Source organism: Amblyomma mixtum, chromosome 2 (assembly GCF_055824585.1).
Source record: "Amblyomma mixtum isolate Tamu chromosome 2, ASM5582458v1, whole genome shotgun sequence".
Classification (NCBI taxonomy): domain Eukaryota; kingdom Metazoa; phylum Arthropoda; class Arachnida; order Ixodida; family Ixodidae; genus Amblyomma; species Amblyomma mixtum.
In genome coordinates this window covers 253,344,057-253,366,268 of record NC_143013.1, presented here as the reverse complement: position 1 = coordinate 253,366,268, position 22,212 = coordinate 253,344,057, and the positions used below count along the sequence as shown (strand labels likewise).

The 22,212-nt window shown below is 47.8% G+C and overlaps 3 protein-coding genes across 3 annotated transcripts; 1 reads left to right on the top strand and 2 right to left on the bottom strand.

Annotated features, from left to right (window-relative positions):
* Positions 1–2,411: 2,411 nt before the first annotated feature.
* On the bottom strand, positions 2,412–19,893 carry LOC149363534 (glutathione S-transferase 1-1-like). Its single transcript, XM_089569942.1, has 6 exons — positions 19,779–19,893; positions 8,798–8,975; positions 4,499–4,557; positions 3,607–3,748; positions 2,942–3,112; positions 2,412–2,627 (listed from the first exon to the last, which is right to left on the bottom strand). The coding sequence occupies exons 2-6, from the start codon at positions 8,936–8,938 to the stop codon at positions 2,490–2,492; spliced, it is 651 nt and encodes a 216-aa protein (XP_089426068.1). The 5' UTR covers positions 8,939–8,975; positions 19,779–19,893; the 3' UTR covers positions 2,412–2,489.
* LOC149363535 (uncharacterized) lies at positions 10,235–13,898 on the top strand. The gene is made up of 5 exons (XM_089573528.1): positions 10,235–10,619; positions 11,180–11,341; positions 11,561–11,822; positions 11,990–12,100; positions 12,383–13,898. The coding sequence occupies exons 1-5, from the start codon at positions 10,438–10,440 to the stop codon at positions 13,289–13,291; spliced, it is 1,626 nt and encodes a 541-aa protein (XP_089429654.1). The 5' UTR covers positions 10,235–10,437; the 3' UTR covers positions 13,292–13,898.
* Positions 14,681–21,898, bottom strand: LOC149363533 (uncharacterized). The gene is made up of 7 exons (XM_089568566.1): positions 21,620–21,898; positions 17,107–17,190; positions 16,238–16,457; positions 15,671–16,055; positions 15,449–15,588; positions 15,230–15,294; positions 14,681–15,119 (listed from the first exon to the last, which is right to left on the bottom strand). The coding sequence occupies exons 1-7, from the start codon at positions 21,896–21,898 to the stop codon at positions 14,733–14,735; spliced, it is 1,560 nt and encodes a 519-aa protein (XP_089424692.1). The 3' UTR covers positions 14,681–14,732.
* Positions 21,899–22,212: the final 314 nt, after the last annotated feature.

Below are 22,212 nucleotides of genomic sequence, written 5' to 3'. Positions count from 1 at the left end.
TGCTAGAGTCAAGAAAATAGTATTTGGGACGAAAGGGACAATAGGACCATCAAGGGCACACTTTGCTGCCATCTGTATTCTCCTACTTCGTCGTCTTCTCCACTCCCGTGCGCGCGAGTGCGTGCAGCGCACCTGCCACACTTCATCTTTATCACAATTTTCTTTAAGATTAACCGTAAGCGGTCAGCCAATAATCATGTAGCCTCCTTTCATTCCTACGTGCCACCTCTGTGCAGTTAACGTATAGTCTTGCACCTAAGAACGCAACTGCATTCAAGCTATCGTCAAATAGGACGCCCATCTCTGGCTATTGCCATTGGCTTCCATTAGGAAACATAGCTAACTCTTAGGGAAGCCTTCGAAACTGCTTTGCTTTGATGACCATATCAGAATTTTGCGAGCAGGATAAACATCCCCGAAGACGGTTAGCCGTGTAGAAAACGACGCCAATGGTTCGTTCCAGCTGTATAAGAAACATCAGTTCACTCGTCTCTCGCAAACCGCGTTGAAACTTAGCTAAAGGAGTAGCATACTTAAATTTCGTCCAGAAAACCTGTACCGTGATTTACGCGAACTTTGTTGCAGTTTGTTGAAAGATAACCAGGCCTGAATCGCGCGTGCGCATGAGAGAATTGGACACAGTCACTTATCTGGTGTGCGCATAAAACTGCTCCACACGGACACCACCATCGATTCACGGCAGCGAAATTCGCATGTATATCAGATAAAATTCTATTTCTAACGTTATCGTCAACCCCGGTCTCACGCAGAAACTCTCCCCTCAGCATTGTAAGAAAATTCACCTCATTAGTGCAACAAATCACGCGATCCCTTTCGGCGGCGTTCTGAAATGTCCTGCGACATTTATAAGCGACTGGACGCTGTCAGGTACAAATGGACATGTTTCAGCGATGCGCAGCTAAATATTGTAACGAAGGCGTACGAAGACGCATTGAACGAAGACGCATTGTTGGCGTAGGTCGCCAACAGCTGGCTACGGAACCGGCTCCAAGAAGGTAGGGTTGCCTGGTGGTTCTTATACCACGTCCACGCCGAGTCGTCGAGAGCGAAATAAACTTCCGCTCCGAATCCCAGCCGTTGTACCTGGCGACGCGTTCAAATTGGTCGAGCCAGTCTTGCGCGTCCTCGAACACCTCGTCTTGGAAAGTCGGGGGCGTTCGCGGCTGGAGGGCCAGGAACTGAGCCGGCGAGCCTCCGTTGCTAGGTGCAATAGCCTCGTCCACCCTGGGCATGCCGGATGGAACTGTGGTCGTAGGTGACATGGGCCCGAACTTGCTTGAGCTTTGAGTCGGCGGTGAACCGGAATCAAATCCGCGTTCATAGACAGCCTTCGGTGGGGGGGGGGGGGGGGGGGGGGGCGTAGGAATCTGAATTTATCCTCCACCAACCCACCGTGGTCGCTCAGCAACCGTTAGGCGCTCGTCTACCAAGGAGGAGTACCGGGTTCGAACCCGACCGCAGCGGCCGCGATTCGATGGAGGTGAAAGGTAAAGGCGCCCGGGTGCTGTGCGATGTCAGTGCACTTTACAGATCCTCAGGTGGTCGAAATTATGCCGGAGACCTCCACTAACTACGGCACCTGTTCTTTCACTCTCACCTTTCTTCCTTCTCTTACGGCGCTGTTCAGGTGCTCACCGAGATTCGAGAGGCATTTACTCCGCCGTTTCCTTCCCGCAAAAACCAACTTACCTGATTTATTTTTTACATCTACCAGAAAGTGTAACGAAGACTTGCCAGAGGTGCACTGGCACAGCAGAGAAGACTCCATAAGATGGCCGACTCACCCACAGGCTCACTTTGCCGTTGTCCTATCTCACTCACTAGCATGCGGCAATATTTGTACTTCCCATATGCGCTGCGCTGTTGAAAACTGCAGCTGAATGCGGCACACTCATCAGTGTAGCGGACGGCCGTTTGAAAACTCGCACTGTCTAAAAGACTGCGAAATATGGAGTAAGCATACAATGTTATCTGTGGTATTTAGCAACAAATGTACACGATGCTGCACCGGTTCAGGACGTTTTACGCATTCACTCTTGGCGCTTGAATATTCGCCGAGACAGACTGGCTGTTCTGACCGGAATACTTTAAACGACTTCTTAGCAGTTCATTACATGCTTGTTGTTCCTGTGAGAGAAGTGAACTGTCGTGCCACAATAGGCACTTCTCGCCACCCAAGCGAGAAGTAGGGTGGGGAAAATCATGAGAACTCTAATTTCTTTGTCGGAAAAAGTACCAGAAGAGTGCGTGGGAAATAGACTACCCGCCGCGTCCTCTAAACTATCCTCTCCAACGATCACTCATAAATCCGCCTTTGTGCAGCACGTGTTAAGATCAGTCTCAAGGAATCTGCGTTAGCCAAGTTCGATATGAAAAACGAGGACAGTGGCTTTGGAAGTAAAAAGTTTATTGTATAAATTAGGTTAGCACTAATGAATTGGTTCAGCTAAGGCTTTTCACTTCGGGCTTCATTTGAGCTCAGCCCAGTGCTGCTGGAGGAGGGTAATGGCTGGCCTGTAGATTTCCTCGAAATAAGGCAGCTCGGACTTGACGCGCTCGTAGTAGCTGGACAGGTTGGGGAACTTTGTCGTGTCCACGAAGGAGTTCTGGAAGAGAAGGAACAGCGGGGTACCAAAAATGGTGGTAGCACGGAAGCTGCGGCATAGGATAGCGACGACATGTTCGCGATATGGCTTCCACAACAAGTAGGCGCCTGAACAAACTGCGATACAGAAGTCCCTGGGGAGGATAGTTGCAGGAATTAAAGGGGGATTGTGAATTCCGTGAGGGGAGGGTTGCTGGAGCGGTGATGGAGTTGTGCTGGCCCCGGAACTAGGGACACCGCTAGGCAGTTACGGCAAACAGTTGGTCGTGTGTCTGAATAACTGTCTAATTATGTATAAGTGTGAAGGAAGCTCACCTCTAAAGTGATGGCAAGGTTAGAGATGAGGCACAGGTCAGCGAGGGTGAGCTTGTCACCGGTGGCGAACTTGCCATCCCCGACGAGGTGGTCGAAGCCCTTGAGGACGTTCTCCTCAAAGGCACTAACTGCCTCCTCAGTTGGCTTGGTGCTGCGACAGAAGATAGGATGCTGCAAGGAGTGAACGAGAGAAACATGAGACGAAAGGGGAAGCGAGATACTAAAGGCAGTGCGTGAACCAATGAGGGAGCGGGCATGTGTCACAAGTGGATGGATGAATTCAGACCAAAAGAGAACACAGGGCGAAGAGATTCCGGTGCCGCAATCAATGGCGAGTGCAGACGGTCAGCAATAATTCGGGCAATTAGAAAGGGTACGTGAAGCGCAAATGGGTGAAGGCGTGAATATCTATGGCCAGGACACATGAAGATAAGGGCAGAGATGACGGAAAGGCGAGATTAGGCGGGTCCGTCGCTTATCGGCGACGACGAACTAAGCGGAGCTGTGATGCGAAACATTGCAAAGGAAGCGGTGAAATTGAGCAAGGAAGGCGCTACCAGTACGAATAGGGATTGGTAGAAAGGGAGCAAGGTAATCCAGTATAGGACTCAGGCCGTGTAAGCCGGTATGAACATGAAAGAGCCGGAACAAACACGACAACTCACATAGAAGACGATCTGCTGGGGCTGGATCGTGTTTGCCACAGTGGCCAAAACCTGGTCAATGCGAGCACGTTCCTTGTAGCAGTCTGGGTAAAGCTCAGACTGCGGGGCGTGGGTGCGCAGCAGGTAGTAGGCGATAGCGTTGCTGTAGGACAAGAAATAATGTATTGAAAGATCATAGATGCACATCTTGAAATGGCTTGCGTGCAAGATCGCACGCGCTGGAGAGAAGAGAAAGAACGAGCGATGTTGGAGAGGTACATGAGGGTGTACGTCAAACAGGGGAGGCATAAGTGCACAGTAGAGGTGGAATGCTGAAATGTGCACATATTTCGCTGCATGTGCGATTAGGAAAGTCCGTTGGACAATCTGCTTTCCAAAGTGGACGCAGATAGGTGGAAGAGGACCAGACGGCTCATAGGGGCACGTACGGCACCAAATGTAGCGAAGCTGTTTCAGACGAAGACAAACGTACATGTGCCGTGAAAAGTAAATGGAAGGCAAAAGCCAGGAAAAAATTTAATCATTGGCCCCTCAATTCATGTATTTTTGATGACATATGTGCTGCCTAATGGTGATATCGCGAAGTGCACTGGACCAACAAGCATGGACCAGTATGCTTTAGATGTCAAGAAATTAAATTGGTCTGGCAAGGTCGCCTTCCATTTACTTTGGACGGCGAGTACGTCGAAAAGGGACTGGTTAGGGTGATGCAACGCATCTCAAGGGAGCACCGAGATAGTCGAGAAGCTTGAGGTCGAGGAATAGCAGTCAAGGGTAGAGATGATTAGGTTATCAGCAAGCAACCGTTGCAGTGCCACACCAGGAAAGGTAGCATACGCAGCATGTTCGAGTTAAGTGCAGTGCCTAGATGTGATACAAAAGGTAGACATACCTCTCGTAAATCACGAAGCCGTCTTCGTCAAGGGTGGGCACCTTGTAAAATGGGTTCATCTGAAAAAGGGTAACCAGATCGAAGGCATGAGTGAGGGGTGGGAAACAAAAAATGGTATCCTAGACGAACAGCCCTTAGCGAAAGTACTATGTGTGCGCAGTGAATGGGATTGACGTGCGGCCAATTTCAAGGGAAAGATTAAGGTAGTACAAAGCGTTCTCGCGCCGATTGCGAAAGGCAGGGCGTGGTTTCCTTGCTGTGAAGCAATAGTTCTAAAGACTTTGCAATCGAGGAGTTACATGAACGCATGGCTGGTGCACAGAAAAGGCAGACAAAAAGACTGTTAAGGGGCTAGAAATATTAGCAGGCAATGGCCAGGTGGTCTGAACCAGTGGTGCACGAAAGTATGGAAAGAAATACACGCAAGTGGAGAAACTGAACCGAGAAAATAGAAGGATCCGAGTAACCGGAGATATGGAAAGGAATCTCGAGCTGGTGGACTGCCCGTGGCGCTCGATGAGAAACAGGAAAAAAAAAAAGGAGTGGCGGAATTGGTGGGCGTAGCAGGATCGGAGTGAACGATTGGGCCGAAATGCCGTGAAAAACGAGCCGAAATGACGCTGTAGTGAAACAGTGCACAGGATACACCATCAAGACACGCTACTACAGCAGTAGCTAGGGGAAGGAACGAGAACCCCGTGCATGAAGCTGTGAGGTGCCGCCGTCATCACGCTTGACATGAACGTTGAAGTGCGTGGCTTGAACGGATACCAGCGCCGAGAAGCGGTGGCCTCCGGAGCAGGGACAATGCGTGGGCTGGCGATAGCTTATCTTTTCCGAATCTCTTAACGAGCGGGGTGTGCATGGTTGTGACGCACCCCGTTACACCGAGTTCGCTCGCGGGTGCGCTCATACGCATGCAGAGAAAAACGTTGCATTTTTCTTGTTTGGGAAGTCCGACGTTTCGAGCGAGAGGTCGTGCGCCTTTCGATCTTGTCCTTGAAGCTGGTGGTTGAAAGTAATGGTATCTTCGACTGGTTGTTTCAGATCGCTCCAAAGCGCTCTGAGATGCAGCCACACGTTCGGCTGGTCGAAATCAAGCGCTCTGACTACATTCGGCTGGTTCTTTCAGAGCGCCCGCCGCCAGCTCAGAGCGCTCTGAGGCGCTCCGAGAAAAAAGTCGGAGCGGCCCCGAGATGTGGTCACGTGACAGAGCCACTTCCGCCGGGCAGCGATACAGGTTCAGAGGCGACGTAGGCGGTGCAGACCGATTGCTGTCGTTGACACCAGCGGCAGCGGCGGCGCCACTGCGGTGTGGCGGTTCCGGAAGTTACGGCATTTTAGAGCGCAGCTCTTTGGCGTCCGTTCCTGGGTTTCGCGTCGTCGTCGGCGTCGTCGTCGGCGGCCTCGTAACCGGCTCCGCCCCCCTTTCATCCCCCCAGCGCTATCGGCGTCAGCGGCATCAGTCAGTCGCTGCTATCTCTTCCCTCCTCCCTTTATCGTGTTGTCCGCTTGCTGCGCGCGCTTCTGCCCCCATCGTTTGCCGCTGGGTGTACACGCCGCCCCCCTCCCCCCTCTTCCTGCGAGTCTCCGGTTGTCAAAGCGCCGGCTCGAACTTAATTCCTTTCTTCGCTCCTCCTCCAATGCAACCCCTGTGCGGTGGCAATCAGAGAGCCAGATCGGTGGCGGCGGATCTGTATATGTGCACCGCCCGAGCCGAAATTGCCGCTGCCGTTCGCCACTGCGAAATTATCTGTCAGTTCTTTCTGAGCCATGAGCGAGACGACCGATGGAAGTCCTCCGGCTGCTAAAAAAAAATTCTGTGATAGCGCATACATGTGTTGCTCGATTTCTTTGCCTCAATCTATCGAAAAGGTGCAACAGCTTACTTGCTGCGCTCAAATTTCGCATTAGGAAGTAACGTAATCGTCGGTAATTTTTGTGCTTCCTGCGCTTTCGCTCTGAAAACTTGCTGCCCATTGGGCTTCACCGGTCTCGCTATGCGCTCGGAGCTAGAGCGGCTCTCACTGTGCCAAATCCGAACCGGATCGTGGGAGCGACCAGTCGAAGACACCATAAGAAACATTTGGAAAGGCGGATGAAACGCGAGTACGTGGCGTTGCAAAATGGTTGGGTAGCAAAGAAATGCCTGCTATAGGGTCGGCTGTTGGCGTTGCTCGATTCTTCATCTTTCGACAGCTTGCATCGGAGAGTTATCGGCTGTTCGGCATCTCAATTGTCCACTCATCGGAATAGCACGCTGTTAGAAGTGGGCCACAAGCCCACCGCTGGAACCAGAGTTGAAGACGGAGGGGTCCTGGAGATGAATAACTCGTTTAGCCTCGCAGGTACCGGCTCCGAATGACGATGTCGGAGTGCGTTATCGAGGAAACTGTACAAAAGGGTTTATTCTACATATTTACACATGAGAATCGAATCGAATGCGAATGCAAATGCTCCGATCACACAACAACATCCCGTTAAATACGGTTCGCGTTCCCCAGATCCCTGACTGGGGAACTTGGTTCGAATAACGTTGTCCAATCGGATGGGCCATTGATGACGCTGGCGGTACCACCCACGGCAGGGCGGTGCTGATGCCCTCTCGCTCTCTCACAGCTCGGGGGATGAGAAGGGGAAGACAGTCATCAAACACAGATGCGTCACCTTGACCACTGCCGCAAGTGTTCTGTGCGTTGCCTCCGTGGGAAAGCAGAATCCCGCAGTCTCCTCGCAGGTGGTTGAACCTTCTCGAACTCCCCCGCCGGATGGCCGAAGCACGAGACTCCTTCGACACAGCGTCTTTCAATTAGCAGCCTCGCTCAGCGTGACCTTGCGTAGCATCATCCAGTCCGGTGACCCGAAGGCCGACTCGGCCAACGTATACCGCTGCTTCCGCCGTGCTGCTGTGCATCTCTGCTTTCACCGTTGGCGCTGCTGTCGCAAGCTGTCGCCGCATCTTCGCCTAACGACGACACTCGTCTGACAGTAATTTCTCCCAGGTCCGTGGGACACAGCGCCCTTCGATCGGTTCGGAGGTTCGGTGATTTGGAGTGCAACAACCCCGTCCGTCGTCGTCAATGCTTCTGCCGCCGGCGCCAGGCCTCGTCATATCCCTTGCTTTGCGATGAGACACACCCGGCTCTCAGGACCACGTTGTCCACTCTTAACAACGCATTCTAGTGAGTGTACACAAAACAACAGCGTGTGCTTCCCGCTTGAAAAACGTGCTTTTGCATATTCTGATCAACTCTAAAGGCGCGCGAACTGCCGCACGTTATGTCCGGTTGCCGAGATAAAGTGCAACGTTTTCTGAGCGCTCATGATACCGCAGATATGAAGGACACGAGGCCCGTCAAGAGCGAACACCTACGCCGAGACTGAAGACTGGGCTTGTTGGTAATCCACCTTTAACGGAACAGCGCAGAAACACGACGGCACTATCCCCATACGTCAGACATAGCCGAGAGAAAGTGAAATCTGAATGCACTCCAGACATCTTCAGCCCCCGGAAAAGTATGCAGAGAGCATTGTCTGGGCTCCAGCGGACAACTTGACGCTAAGGTAATGCCAATCCACGCGTACGGCGGAAGGTAAACGTGGGTGCGAAACTGCTGCGAGCGAGGAAAAGGGAAAGGGTGCAGTGAAAGATAAAGAGGCAGTGCAGCGTGTCGGTATGAAGCGAAGATGTAGAGCTTGCTACCAATACGAGAGGAAGAGGTGGCGCAACGGCTACATCGCGATACAGAACTGAGACCACAGTATCACTAGAAGTGACATTGCGCTCGAAGAAAGCCCCTAAAATTAAACTCCGTCTGGACAAAGAGGGAGCCACCGCACGTCTTCCTAGGAAAGTCAGGCGCTCGAAACTGTATTACCACCATATCTGAAGGCGACGCCCAGTTGCAATGCATTACATCAGCCGGCCTTATAGGCGGCGGTAGAAGGACAGAATTAAGAAGATCAACAGGATCAGAGAAAGGGAAAGTTGGAACGGACCTGCAAAATCTGCGTCGAAGTTTTGTCACGCACACCTCAAAACGAGGCTTGAAGGCAGATTTGAGGAAGCTGTGTAAAAGGGGGCGTTTTTAACGTGCAACGCGATAACCTCAGCGTGTGCAAGTGCAAGACGACTCCGCTGTCCATAATTGTGCCGCGCCGAAGGAACCGAGGGCTCCCCTGCTCACTGCCGAATATGTGTACGTCGAATTTCAACTGGGTTACTATCAGTAGCATCAGCCTTACTATGCACGAATGATAAAAAAATACGCACAAACTACAAAGAAGACACCCACAAACCTTGATGTAGTCATCGGTGAGGTGCTCCTTCTTTGAAAAATCCAAGCTCTTGAGGGTCAGCTCGACACCGATGTGCTTGGCGAGCGAACGCACAAAGGTGCAAGCTGGGCTACCAGCAAGGTTGTAGAGGGCGACTGGCATGGCGGCGGTGATTGTGGAGCAGCGGTGCTTCTTCAAACTGCACAAGAGAGCGAATGAACACGAGTTCATCCGGCGAGCGCAGTTTTTAAAGAGCAGTCAGGAGGGAAAGGGCACCGCGCCCTCCCTGCATTATCGTTTCGCACGACCCATTGCGTCCTTAGATTGCGGCCGCAAACAGAAAAGCGCTGCACAGCGGACAACAATGAAGTAAACCGGAAGCGAAGCGCAAACGGAAAAATTGCTTGTCTTTATCCTGCGATGAAGTTTGTCGCATCGATTACAGCGCCGTGACACACAGCCTAGCGGGACAAGTATACATTTTATCGCGAACCCGTAGTAGCGGCACTCACTCTAGTCTGCAGTGATTTTCCGCGCCACCTGTTTGCATATTGAATACAATAAAACACAATACATCTAAATGTAACTCAATACAATACAGTACAATACATTTGCGAAACAATACATGTTTGTTTTCCAGAAAAAAAAATTGTATAGTCTCTGCTGTTAAATGCTACAGATAAGCTTGGCGAATGGTGGGTGGTGACACAAATTGTTAATTTCCATGTAGGGCATGTGTTTTTCATTGCCGGAATTTGAAATTTCCCGCAATAACTTCGAAACCTGTAACAGCCTTTTGGATTATAAAACAATATTTGAAAAAGAATTTAACATGACGATCTGCCAACCGCAGCAACCAAAAGCAGTATGACACCAGACAAAAGCGGCAGCACAGATTGAATACATTTTTCTTTTCGCACAGGTATTTGCTATATCAAAATTCATTATCGGGCCAACTTAGTCTCTTGGCTGTGCGCTACACTTTATATGCGTCACTTAGCTACAGTAACAATTGCTCTCCATTGTTTAAGGGCACGTCCTAAAACGCTGAAATTTTCGGCGGGAAAGTAAAACTAGTTCAGGAACAAAGTGAACTTCCAAATACGCATCATGGGCTAAAAATAATCCACATCAGCACCATTGGTTCATTAAACTGTGGCAAATAAAACTACTGCCCTTACTGCGACAATACCTCAAATCGGACTGTGCTGTTCACGAAAGCAATCTTGTTCAGTAGCGGAGTACTCGACTTTACAGCTGCTCTTTTTCAAAACAAGGACCCTAATCAAAATGTACGGAAGTGTTTTCATATATGCGCAATTCAGATACTTAATTTAAGTTACCTCTTCAGAAATACCTGCCAGAAGCGCTAGGGGGAGACACGGGGGATTTCGCGAATTTCGCGATATTAGATGTTTCTAGCATACCGGAGACGTACTAGCGGAGAGGTATACCGGCATAGGGCTCCGCGGCTCAAGTTTGCTGGCCATCTGGCGGCGACAATGTGAACTACTGGGGAGAGAAGCTGCCAGCGCGCGCCGTTGCGCGCCGGCAGACAAGTGTGTGCGCACGCGATCCGAGGGCGTCCTGAGCGCAGCAGGGTGCTGCGGCGTCGCCAGTTTTGTGCTCTTGTTCGGCGAGCGTGTTGTACAATTTGCACAATGGCAGAAGCGGCCCTACCTAAGCGGAAGCGGGGCCCGAAGTATTGCTGTGTTGTCGGCTGCCACAACAGTGCTGAAAACACCAAGGGGCTTGATCCACCAGTAAAACTCTACCGATTTCCGGGGCGATGGTATGAAAAAGAAAGACGTCAAGCGTGGATCAACGCAGTGAGGAGGGTTAGGTAAGTCCCTACAGCCATGCCGTGCTTTCGGCTGCGGCCGTTTGTATTTTGTGTTCGTTCGTTCAGGTTACAAGCCGGTACTCAACGCTGAGCATGCACGCGACGACTGCACTAACGATTACGGGTACTTGTTGCGTTCTCGCAAGCACAAGTGTAGTGGCTTTTGATTTTTCGTATTGTTTTTTTTTTAGGTGTGGCCGTCGTTGTTGCATGTTCGAACATGAATATGCTAGCGTGGTTTAACAAACATTGCGCTGTTAGGTGATTACAGTTAGGTGCTGTGAGAGCAGTTTTATCACTTCTAACGCACGAAACCAGCTCAGGCAGTATGATAGACGCCGTAGTGATAGAACATGCACGCTTGCTTTGTTTTGTTGTGAATTTATATCCTATTTTAACCTGTGAATGACACTCGTACTTAATATTATGCTGTACTCGAGGAGCTCGTGAATTCTTTGAGTTGCTACCTTCGGAACTTGCGCGATTTCGTCTGTGTCTGTGCGTGTGTTTGTGTGTGTCTTGGCAATTGCTAATATACAATACTATTCTTTCTTATGCAGTCCTGATGGAACTGTTTGGTTGCCTAAGGAGCACACACGAATTTGCAGCAGACATTTTGTAGGCAACTGCAAGAGTGACATTAGCCAACATCCAGCCTACATCCCTACCGTTTTCCCTCCGATCTACAGAAAAAAAGCACCTGACAAGGAAAGGGCGCGAAGGTATGAAACGAAAAAGTGAAACTGCCAATGTAAAATGCAGCTTTGTGTTTTTAATAAGTTCTGCTTTTTTATTTGATACTTTCAATCCCGTCGTGGATTGTTACTGGGAGGGCATTCAAAATGGCAATGAGATGCAAATATAAAAATTAATTGCACGATGAGTTTGGCTGCACCCTGTTTAAGGTTGGTAGTAATGTTACTTTTACCGGTTCAGTGCAGGTGGCAAAGGCGTCTCAACCAGGCAATATCATCTAGAGAGCTTGGAGCAGGAAGTGAAAATCCATCACAAAGTAAAGACGATGAAGCGACAATGCATAAACCAGGAACCTCCATTACAGAGGACATTCACATGATGGATCTCAGCCATGCACCTCTGGAGATGAGCGCAGCTGCGGCTTCGACGATCAGCACAAGTGACTCGCATACTTCAATGAGTGTGTGTGGCGCAGGAGAAAGTCATTTCATTGCAAAGACAGATGCTGTGAGGACACCTTTTAATTATGGGATCATATTTCTGTGTATACAAAAAACGACACAAATTCAACATTAATTTTCTATTAATACTGCCCTTTCAACACTGTTCACATGTAGCACTGAAAACATGTCAGTGCAATACAACACAGTCATTTATACATAATTTTTTTTCAGGCATGCCAAACCAAAGAGTGTGTGGCTCAAGGAAAGCTTACTATACTTCTTTCTGCGACAAATGGAACTGATGCATCTACTCAAGTTGTGCATGCAGAAATGAGTCACAAGGTAGGACTATGCTGCGGTTTTCCCTTATCAGCTGTGCTTAATTGTAGCTAACAATTTATTAGGGCTAACAGAGGAGTTCTGGATTCAGTGCGATTACATTTGTTGTTAATTTTTATTCCTGTATAACATTCTCTTATTTTATAGTGGTAGTGCTTATTTTCTTTTTGGAATGGATGAGCATAGTTGCAGGGAGATGTAAATACCAATTTTCATTGGTTAGTCCTCTTGCTAAAGTATATTTGCCTGTGAATTTCACCGTGTTCTCTGTTTATTCTGCTGAAGGTTGCAAGTACGGATGGCAACTGGAAGAAAAACTGTGGGTTTCAAGGCTTTCAGTCTCTAAAGCAAAAAGAAAAAGCGCTGCAAGATTTGTGTGGAGTGACGCTACAAGTCTTCTGCCTTCTCTTGAACCTGCTGCCTCCTCCGAAGTACAGGCGCAATACTATGTCAAAGGAAGATAGGCTGTGCTTGTTTCTCGCCAAGCTACGTCTTGGGATAACATATAATGCACTAGGGGTAATTTTCAGTGTTGCACCCTCAACAGCATCCACTGTTTTTAGGAAAACACTTGGTATTTTAAGCATCGCTCTGAAGGATTGGGTCTTCATGCCTTCCCGGAAAGCGATCAAACTTTCTTTGCCTGCCCCATTTAAGGAAAACTACCCGAACTGCACCTTAATAATAGATTGTACCGAGATCCGCACTGAAGCACCCTCAAACCCTGACTGTCAACATATTTTGTATTCACATTATAAGGGAGGATACACGCTGAAATTCTTAATTGGCATAATTCCTAATGGTATGATAAGCTTCGTATCCAAAGTTTATGGAGGGCGACACACTGACTCATTCATTACCCAAGACTCTGGCTTTCTGGAGCTTGTTAGACCAGGCGATTTAATTTTAAGTGATAAAGGATTTCCAAGCATCCGCACAACGGTAGAAGGGAAAGGTGCGGTGCTCCTTATGCCTCCTTTTAATTCAACGGGTGGTCAAATGTCTGATGATGACATAGACATGACTTACAAGATTGCCTCTGTACGTATCCATGTTGAGAGAGTAATCCAAAGGTTGAAAATTTTTCATGTTCTAAAGAACAGAGTACCGCTTAGCCTGATCCCACACATGAAGAAAGTATTTTCAGTGTGTGCTGCCCTAGTAAATTTGCAACCTCCAATAATTAAGCAGTAGGCCTGCTTTGCTTGATGTAGTCCATACATTACTTTCTATGAATTACATTCATAACAGTTCATGTTAGCATTCAAATGAGTTCATAACTCTTTAATTGTATGCATCCTAGCCAATAAATGGGTATGCTAATCACAGCACTGAGGACTTCTGTTTGACTTTCATTTGTTGTAAAAGGTTCTGTGTTGGTCACCATGTGTTTTGCACAGCAGATCTGTGCTTTTCACTTTTTATTCTCCCATAGATGGCAGCAAAAGAGTGAAAGCAGTGGACGCAAGCCAGTATACGGCACTGAAATGATATCACAGAAATATGGTTTATTGAACATTGCTTCATATCACCTCATCGTAGGTGTAATGTTAAGAGATAGGAAGCGTACAGAGTGGGTAACAGGACAAACTTCAGTTAATGACATTCTAGTTGAAATCAAGAACAGGCATGGGCAGGACATGTAATGTGAAGAAAGGGTAACCGGTGGTCACTGATGGTAACAACATGAATTCCAAGGGAAGTAAACCGTAGTGGGGGGTGGCAGATAATTAGATGACATTAAGAAGTTTGCAAGCAAAGGGTGGATGCAGCTGGCAAAGGACAGGGTTAATTGGAGAGACATGGGAGAGGCCTTTGCCCTGCAGTGGGTGTAGTAAGGCTGATGATGATGATGACTTCATATTACAGAACTCTGATTTATTGAACATGAGCTACACCCGGCTAAACTTAAATGAGACATCTTAAACTTAGACATCTGGCTAGCCTGAACAGTGCGACACATCTGGGCTGTCAGCCTGATGTACAATGAAAATGCAAAACAATGCACTGAAATTTAGTGTAGTTAACGCTTGTGACTGTTGTTCTTTGGACATAAAACTCTTGCAAACCAACGCTTGACACTTCCCCTAATTGGTCATGTGGTCTTTGCATGCTACTTTCAGTGGTATATTATTGATAACTTACATTTTTCAGTTTCACTATTGCTTTGTTAAAAGTTTATTTCATGCATTACTCTGCTTTTTTATTGAAATGCAATTTTATTATGGATGAATTATGTTAGAGCTTTATCTGGCGAATTTTTCTATGCTATGACTAGGGGACACTAGGGCTAACAAATGAAAAAGCTACCATTAGAACAAAAATTCATGCTCAAACACTTAAAATCTCCAGGTGTTCTAAATTAACATGGCACGTCCTTTCAAAAGGCACCTGTTATAGCCAGACTTGCTTCATGGCAATAAATATCACATAATGTAACACATTTTAAATACATAACTCCTGAACACAAAATTCTTAAATATGGTTAATTACTGGATATTCCTGGAATAAAAAATGCATAGGTGTTCAAATTAATACAGAATTCGGCATGTACATGATAAAAATGGTGGTTATATAATCTAAAATAACTTTAACAAAGCGCCTTGAATCAGCTAAAGAAATAAAGTATTGAGGCCTAGAACAACAACTGAATTAAGAACTTAAAATAAAAATACTCCATCTTTGGAATCAGATTCCACAGAAAGGCCTCATCCCGGTTTACTTTTACTATCACTGAGTGTTTAGGACTGTAAACATACAGAATGGCCTTGTGAAGGTTCATTATATACATTTGGACTTGGATTTGAGTGTAGTAGCTATGTGTGGTTTTCAATACAATCTCATCCCCGCTGAAAACTAAGTAAGGCAGTAGGCTGCGCCTTTCTTCATACAGGATGAAAGGTTCATCTCTGAACTTATATGTGCACTTAATCTCAATGACCACAGTTTCGTCATCAATTTTGGCTATACCGTCTGGGCTGCAGCAAAGCCATGGTTGCTCTGGAAGCACGATGAGTCCTGTCTGAAAATAACGAATGGGATTAATTATTGCTTTATTTGAAAGAGCCAAGGAAGAGAAGACTTGACGTACAAAGAGAGACTCATGGAAGGCAAAACAGCAAGCAAACTTACTTGTACAATGCAAATACTAAGTTTTTGTTGGAGCTCATCTCGTGCAATTGCTTCTGTCTTGATACCTGAAAAAACAATTTTGCGTCTTAGACGTCATTATTATGAAAATAGGACAGAATTCAATCTTGCTGTGGCACAGGAAGCACAGTGATGTGATTTGATGACAAAGCACAGCATGTTTTTCTTTTAAATGAAGTGATATGCTGCTGGAAAGCATACCGTAATGCATTGCAGCACTTGTGTAAGATGATTTCTTGCATAATTGTTCAGCTGCTTTCTGCAATCCGTCATCATTCTTTTTTGTCCTGATGACATGTGCTTTAGTGCTGCTTATGCGGACGTGACGCTCTTCATGCCATCTGCAAATTATAAGTATTATGAACATGATTTCATTCATTCTGTGTTGTGCTTGCTACCATTTGCTGAATTTTTATTACATACCGTGAGCAGTTTGCCTGGCCCATTGTGTGAAGGCATAGGTCACATGGGTTCTCTTTAAGTACCACTTTTTCTGCATAAATCAGAGCCCTCTTGTCATCCATTTCGCTGGCAAAATTTCTCATTTGGGTTCTTTCGTTTTCAAGAACCTCTAGGTATCTGTACACTGGTCTGTGCTTCATTGGCTGAAGTAAATCCTCTAGGGTTTCTTTCTCCAATTTCGTCGTCACTTGTTGAACAATATCATTGAGTACTTCCTCACAAATCATATCCTCGGCACTTGTTTTCTCTATTTCCAATATTTGTTTTAGTGGGCACACTATATCCGGATAGGTAAATATAATATTTGGGTCATGAGGCTTTCCTTCTTGAGTGCTAGTGTCCTGGCCTGTTATGAAGGACAAAAAAAAAAACAAGTTAATGGTATACTCAACAGATGCAAACAGCAGCTATTAAGGGCGGCGTGTTGAATGCACAGAAATAAAAAAGATAAGCTAAAGTAATTGGCCAGAAAGCATATTTTCAGGCTGCAGTGTTCAAGCATATAATAAAGCAGCGGATTCTACTCACAGGAGAAGAGGTCCGAAACGTCTTGTTCTAAGCGCCTCTTTCGTTTGTCGCTCGGCTTTCCCCATTTCTGGGGCTGGCTGGTGCACGATTTCTCTTCATTGTAGTTTGCATAGAGGCACATAGCAGCTGCATGCTTGCAATGAGCTGTGATGCCAGCTTTACATGTGCATCGCCCTCCTTGAACGACGAGGTTCCGCCTCTCCTGGCTTGACCACGCCAACTATGAGAGAAATAAATTGCCTGGGTATTCCTCAAACCAGCCAGGCATGCTAGACCATAAAACTAATTTTATATGAAAGGCAACGTCAGATTTTGGGTGACCTGGCTTATAGTTGGATGCGCCAAGAACATTGCTCAATTTTGCTAGGGCCACGTCTCCATCTCGTCATGCATGTTTCGTTGCATTACTGTTCGCAAATGCTCTGCTACTGCCTGCACTGTCTCATTATCTTATATCACTCTCTATCACCATCTGATCAGCCGTCCTATCACACGCATTGCTTTCCGTTAAAAATCATTGCGTTAGAATCGAGCCCGAGTTTTCAAAGGCGCGCGCGCACTCACGCACACAGACTGAGTTTTATTTTTGCTTAACGGTTTCGTCGTGAATAAAACTAAGGCCACTGTACATTTCCGCGCTTGCGTCGCGCGCACGACACCCGTGGCTGGGTATCACTCGCAGCTAACTACGCGTTCACGCCGCAGGTTTAGCGGCAGTAAGCCGAGTTTCGCAGTGCTTTAATTCAGCCAACCTCGCAAGCGTTAGTGAATTTCCCAACCATGCGACTAAAGCATCGATCCATTCATTGCCCTATTCATTGCGAGTCATTTATCGGTAGTTCGAGCATATAACAAAATGACAGACTTACCTCGACGTACACGTCGTACACGATGTGGTCGCTCACTTGCGATGTGCATTTCCCACTTAGCCGGGCTTCATCGTGGTCAATACTCTGCTCCACAGAGTATACATGCGAAATTAGCTTTTCACCTTTATTCAAGTTTGCTTTTCTGAAATATCTGTCAAGCTGAGCCACCTTTTTGTAGCCGCACTTAAGACGATACATACTGACGCGGCGAGAGCTCGGCACGTGCACGGAAGCGAGCGCGGCTGAAAGGGCGCGCGCCAACGCGGATATCCCCAGTGTTTGTTTTTCTGTCGGGAGATGGCGCTTTTGTCAAAAGCAGTAGCGCCACTCTGCGACGCTGCGGTTCCCTATACCGGACGCCCCCACGCACGCGCACTGGCCTAGGTTGCCCGCCACCCATGTCACGCCGGAGTCGTCGGTTATGCGTCTCCGCTAGAACGTATCCGATATGCTTAAAACGTATATTATTAGACATTTTTAGCATAGCGGAGACGTACAGTCGCGAGTAAAAAAGATTAGCACACATGACGGAACACCGGAGCGCCGGAATGACAACGCGTGGCGCTGCGGGTGACGAAGAGGCTGATAACGAGAGTGCCGGGCCGTGCCCATTCTACAGTATTAGGGGGGTTCAGCGGACTGTTACGGACCAGCAGAATGACTGGCTGAAAGGAGCGCTATTATCTACTGTTCCCGCGAGTTCCTTTTGACAAACTATGGCGGACATAAAAAAAAACAGTAATAAAAAGAAGCCATCTTTGCTTGATAACCGAGCCAAAATAAATGCCGCATGCGCAGTCACGTAGGGTCGGCACTACGACGCTCGGGCGGTGCACGCTTGGTAAAGCTTTCTTCCTGCCGTCCCCCCCTAGGCTGCAAACATGGAAACGGCCCGATAGGCAGGTCTGCGAGCCACAGCGCCGCGTGGTGAAATATCCCAATTCTGATCGCCAGTGATCTGTGCTAATATTTTTTTGCTCGCGACTGTACTAGCGGAAACGTATACCGGTTTACCAGTATACGTCTCCGGTATGCTAAAAACGTTTCTTATTTGGTTTTATTACGCATAGAGTGTAATAAAAATACGACGCGGCTTACAGTCACCATTCGTCACGCGTCCTAAGAGACTCTCAAACACATTGAAGGCGCGATTACGCCACGCGAATTAGTGTTTACAGCACCTGGCTCGGCCCGGCGCCAGTCTTCGGTCACAGTGTAAAATGCTGCAGCATTATTTCCCATGTAAAAACCCACCCAACGGAGGTCCGACTCGCGGCAATGTGGGCGATCCGCTGTAGTCCCTTATGTGGTGCCGAGAAAGCCAGGGTCACCATTATAATGTGCATGTCCAATCTGAATGAAGGACTGAGTGTGGAAGGTCATATAGTGCTTTAGGCGCCGTGTCATATGTGGAAGCCAAATACAAATGCCTTTTATGCTGCTGAGGCGAATCGTCGCCAGCTCGCTCCTACCTAGAAGGGGAAAGCACTCGTTTAGGAGAGGAAAAGTTTTAAACAGCACCTGAAAATTGCAGACAGGTTAGAAAATTTTTAAAAATAACAGGGAATGTGAGCGCCGGCCAGTACTCTGTTTTAGGGGGTGCTTATAACTCGCATAAACAAACATATGTGCGCGCATGTTCGGATGCACCGCATAGCGCTGACACGCGCGCGGGTGCATTTCTGCGCCTCCCGGTGATATCAAGTTTAGGGTTGTCAGCTTTCCCCCTAGATATAGTAAGGAACGCTATGATAGCGGTAGGCCGTTATCTAGGGACGCCAGAGGTCGCGGGAAACTATACTGCGGGGAGGGCGCGGAATCCTTTCCTTCCTGACTTCCCATTTAAAAGTATGCCCGCCGGCGGAACTGAGTCGCACTCATCCGTTTTGCGATCCTTTTCGAGGAAGCCCCGCTGCTCCACAGCAACCGCTACCATGCCCGTCACCCTGTACAACATGCCCGTAAGCCCATCCTGCATATTTGTGAGCTCGCTCGCAAAGCACTTGGGTGTTGAGCTGACCCTCAAGGACATCGACTTTGCGGAGAGGGAGCAATACACCGATGACTACCTCATGGTTCGTGGGCGTGGCTTGTTCGTTCTAATTTGCACGTGTTTAATGCGAAAGCTTTAGTGGCCTGTCAAGCCAAGGTCATGGCATAATAAAGGATGTTTAGCGCAACGACACAACACAAGAAAGACGACAACACGGGCGCTTACTCGAACTGTTTAATCAATCGTCAGCATACGAAATATATAGCCCTCCCATCGCATGCGCACGCGTACAAGGCACCCAGATACACCATGCATCAATCTTATCACAGTAGGCGCGACAAAATTTTTTTCTCAGCTTGATACAGAAAAACAGAAGTGTCACTAACACAGCTCAGACCCGCATTTTTTATATGAAAGGCTTCCAGAATTTCATGAGCCGTCTGATGTTTACCTTATGGGGGTCACTCGCGTGCAGCCAGCCGGGAGGGCGAGCTTCCGTGCCAGCTATGCGCGGGCGTTCTCGTGTCCCCAACCCGTGGCGCAAAGTCACAGCCACGGCGGGTTCGGACGAAGTAGGCAACGAACAGAGTACGCTAGGAAACCGTTTATTTACCTAGCGCAAGGCAAAGCACACTGCGGAAGAATGTTCTATCCGATAATATATGGTTCAGCAGCTTACCAGGTCGTCGTCGACCGGCGTAGGATAGTCCGGGCAGGCGCGGGCAGAGCGGGGTCGGCGGGGCAGAGCGGCAGTAGTACCGCGGCGAGAGAGACAGCTTAGAGCCCCTTGTTCCCGCGCGAGCTCTCCTTAAACCCCTACGACCGGTTGCAATCAAGAGGGGTCGTTCACCCCGTTCCTAAGACGCCAGAGCGTAGGCGTGACGTCACGTCCGAGCTAGGAGTGAGGAGAATGGCCGGGTGCCCCCTCTCTCCACAACCGGCGGCGCGGGGGCGATGAAGGATATTTGTATATCCCACAACCTCTGCCCAAAATCCTCACCTCGCAGAACCGTGGTTTGCAGTTGTTGCAAGCCCTACAGTGCTCAACAAGTCGCTGGCCTTCATTGTTTTCAATATCTTTTGCGTTCCCTAAGTCGGTCATTCACGCATCGTCCCGTCTGTCCAATATAGGATTTTCCGCAGGATAACGGAATTTCGTAGACCACGTTGGTGGCACACTTCACGAAACGCTGGTCATGCCTCTTCTGGCAGCCGATCTTTTGGCTTTCGCAAGTTATGCGACGGCTGAGCTGCGCAAGCCTGCGGGGGGCAGAGAATGCAACCGGTACTTTAATCCGGTTTGTCACTTTCTTGAGGCCGTGAGTGACTTTGTGGATGTAAGCTACTTCTACAGGCCTCTCATTTCCCGCCGGTTCATTTCTGCAAGCGCCAGCCTTCATCTTCTTCAGGAGCGTTTCAGCCACAGGGAGCAGGACCGACAGTTCAGGGAAGCCGGCTTCAACAAGCCTGTCCAATTGATTATTAAAACTAGCTTGCATCTCATGCACGCACGATTTCCGGAGCGAGGACTCCAAGCAGAGGGTTGCGATGCCCCTCTTCACAACTTTTGAGTGGGCAGAATTATAAGTCAAGAGACCCTTTCGAGCACGAGGGGAATAAGCCGAGCAAACGTGTCCATCTAAAAATTTTAGCTGTAAATCTAAAAACTGAAGCATGCCATTGTTAGGTAGTTCAAAAGTAAAAGTTAGCCCTTTACCGAGTTTTCTAAAATCATCTAAAATAGTATTCACCGTAGTCTCAGTCGACTGAGTCTGTTGCTTGTTTAAAACAATTAAAAAGTCGTCCACATAACGGAACACTTTAAGGACCTTGTCATTGTTAGTATGGTTAAAACGATCGTGTAAAGAGCGATCGATAAATGATAAAAAGATGTTGCAAAGTATAGGGGCTATGCAAGAGCCAATGCAGATGCCTTTCTTTTGCAAGTGAGGTTGCTCGTCAAAAGAGATAAAAGTGCTACTAAGATAAAATTGTAAAAGGGCTAAACAATTATCTACCGTGATGCCAGCAGCATTTTGGAAAGAGACAGCGCCGCTTTCATCAATGCATGCTTTAACAGAAGCAAAGAGTTCAGGATGCGGCACTGAATAAAACAAGTATTCCACATCAACAGAGAAGGCAAAGTTTAAGTCATTGCTATGCTCAAAAAACTGGGCTACATCCCCAGAACTTTTTGTGAGGAAGGGATCAGTAATGACAAGGCCATTCAATCTTCGCTGAAGGAACCTACTGACACAATGTTGCCAGGTCCCACCTTCGCTCACAATTGTACGGAAAGGCTTCGGGCTTGTGTCTTAACGCTGAAAAATACATTTAAGGCCCCCTTCCGCTATTAGAAATATCTTTACCAAGTCTATGCAGATCCAGACGTTTACACAGTTCTATTGCTTTACTTTTGATCCTTGTTAGTCCTTTTTTTTCAGCTACAAAGTTTTTGTTTATGGCCTGTGCTGCCTTATCTTTGTACATGGCTTTTGGCAAAACTACAAAGCCACCAACCTTATCAGCCTGCAAGAGACAAAGCTGATTATCCCTGAAGAACTTGACAACACCACGCAAAGGGTCTCTAGAGCAGTTCTGTTCCGTCCGTGTAACATTCTTGGCAAGACAGTCCATTCCGTCCAGGAGGCAGCGGTCTCGGTCCTCTTGAGGGGCCTTTTTCGCCACAAGCCTGTTGAGGGCCGTCAACTCGTGGGGAGAAACACATGGCTCTAGTCCAAACTTGGGGCTTTTCTCAAGAAGTCTAGAAACGTTAGAAGGAATGGATGTGTCACCCATGACGTTAAGGCTGCCATTTTTAGGTTGCGGCTTCTAAGGCACTCCACGCGCTGGTCGACTCCGCCCACCGTACGGGAAGAATTAAAAAGAAAGGCGGGAGCCGGACGTTTAGTTCGATTTCATTCGGAAAATCGGCCACACAGGGCAATAAATCGAAGTTTTTAACAATGCTCGGTTCGTGTAGATTGAGTTCTTGCGGCAAAAAGACGAGTTCAGATTCCTCTTCAAGCTGTTTCTCAGCTTTTTCTGCGCCTCCGCTGTCTGTATTTTTACAAGGCAGAAATAAAGAATTTGAATTTGAATCTTCACTGCAC

What these genes read in the sequence shown, in the direction of transcription:
- LOC149363534 (XM_089569942.1), bottom strand. Translation starts at nt 8,938, where the DNA reads ATGCCAGTCGCCCTCTACAACCTTGCTGGTAGCCCAGCTTGCACCTTT. An exon ending in CCCAGCAGATCGTCTTCTAT is followed by an intron (nt 3,113 to 3,606) that starts GTGAGTTGTCGT and finishes CACTCCTTGCAG; the next exon opens with CATCCTATCTTCTGTCGCAG. An exon ending in ACCTTGCCATCACTTTAGAG is followed by an intron (nt 2,628 to 2,941) that starts GTGAGCTTCCTT and finishes CTTCTCTTCCAG; the next exon opens with AACTCCTTCGTGGACACGAC.
- LOC149363535 (XM_089573528.1), top strand. Translation starts at nt 10,438, where the DNA reads ATGGCAGAAGCGGCCCTACCTAAGCGGAAGCGGGGCCCGAAGTATTGC. An exon ending in AACGCAGTGAGGAGGGTTAG is followed by an intron (nt 10,620 to 11,179) that starts GTAAGTCCCTAC and finishes TTTCTTATGCAG; the next exon opens with TCCTGATGGAACTGTTTGGT. An exon ending in GACAAGGAAAGGGCGCGAAG is followed by an intron (nt 11,342 to 11,560) that starts GTATGAAACGAA and finishes GGTTCAGTGCAG; the next exon opens with GTGGCAAAGGCGTCTCAACC.
- LOC149363533 (XM_089568566.1), bottom strand. Translation starts at nt 21,898, where the DNA reads ATGGGTGACACATCCATTCCTTCTAACGTTTCTAGACTTCTTGAGAAA. An exon ending in TGTACGACGTGTACGTCGAG is followed by an intron (nt 16,458 to 17,106) that starts GTAAGTCTGTCA and finishes TTTCTCTCATAG; the next exon opens with TTGGCGTGGTCAAGCCAGGA. An exon ending in TTAGTATTTGCATTGTACAA is followed by an intron (nt 15,120 to 15,229) that starts GTAAGTTTGCTT and finishes CGTTATTTTCAG; the next exon opens with ACAGGACTCATCGTGCTTCC.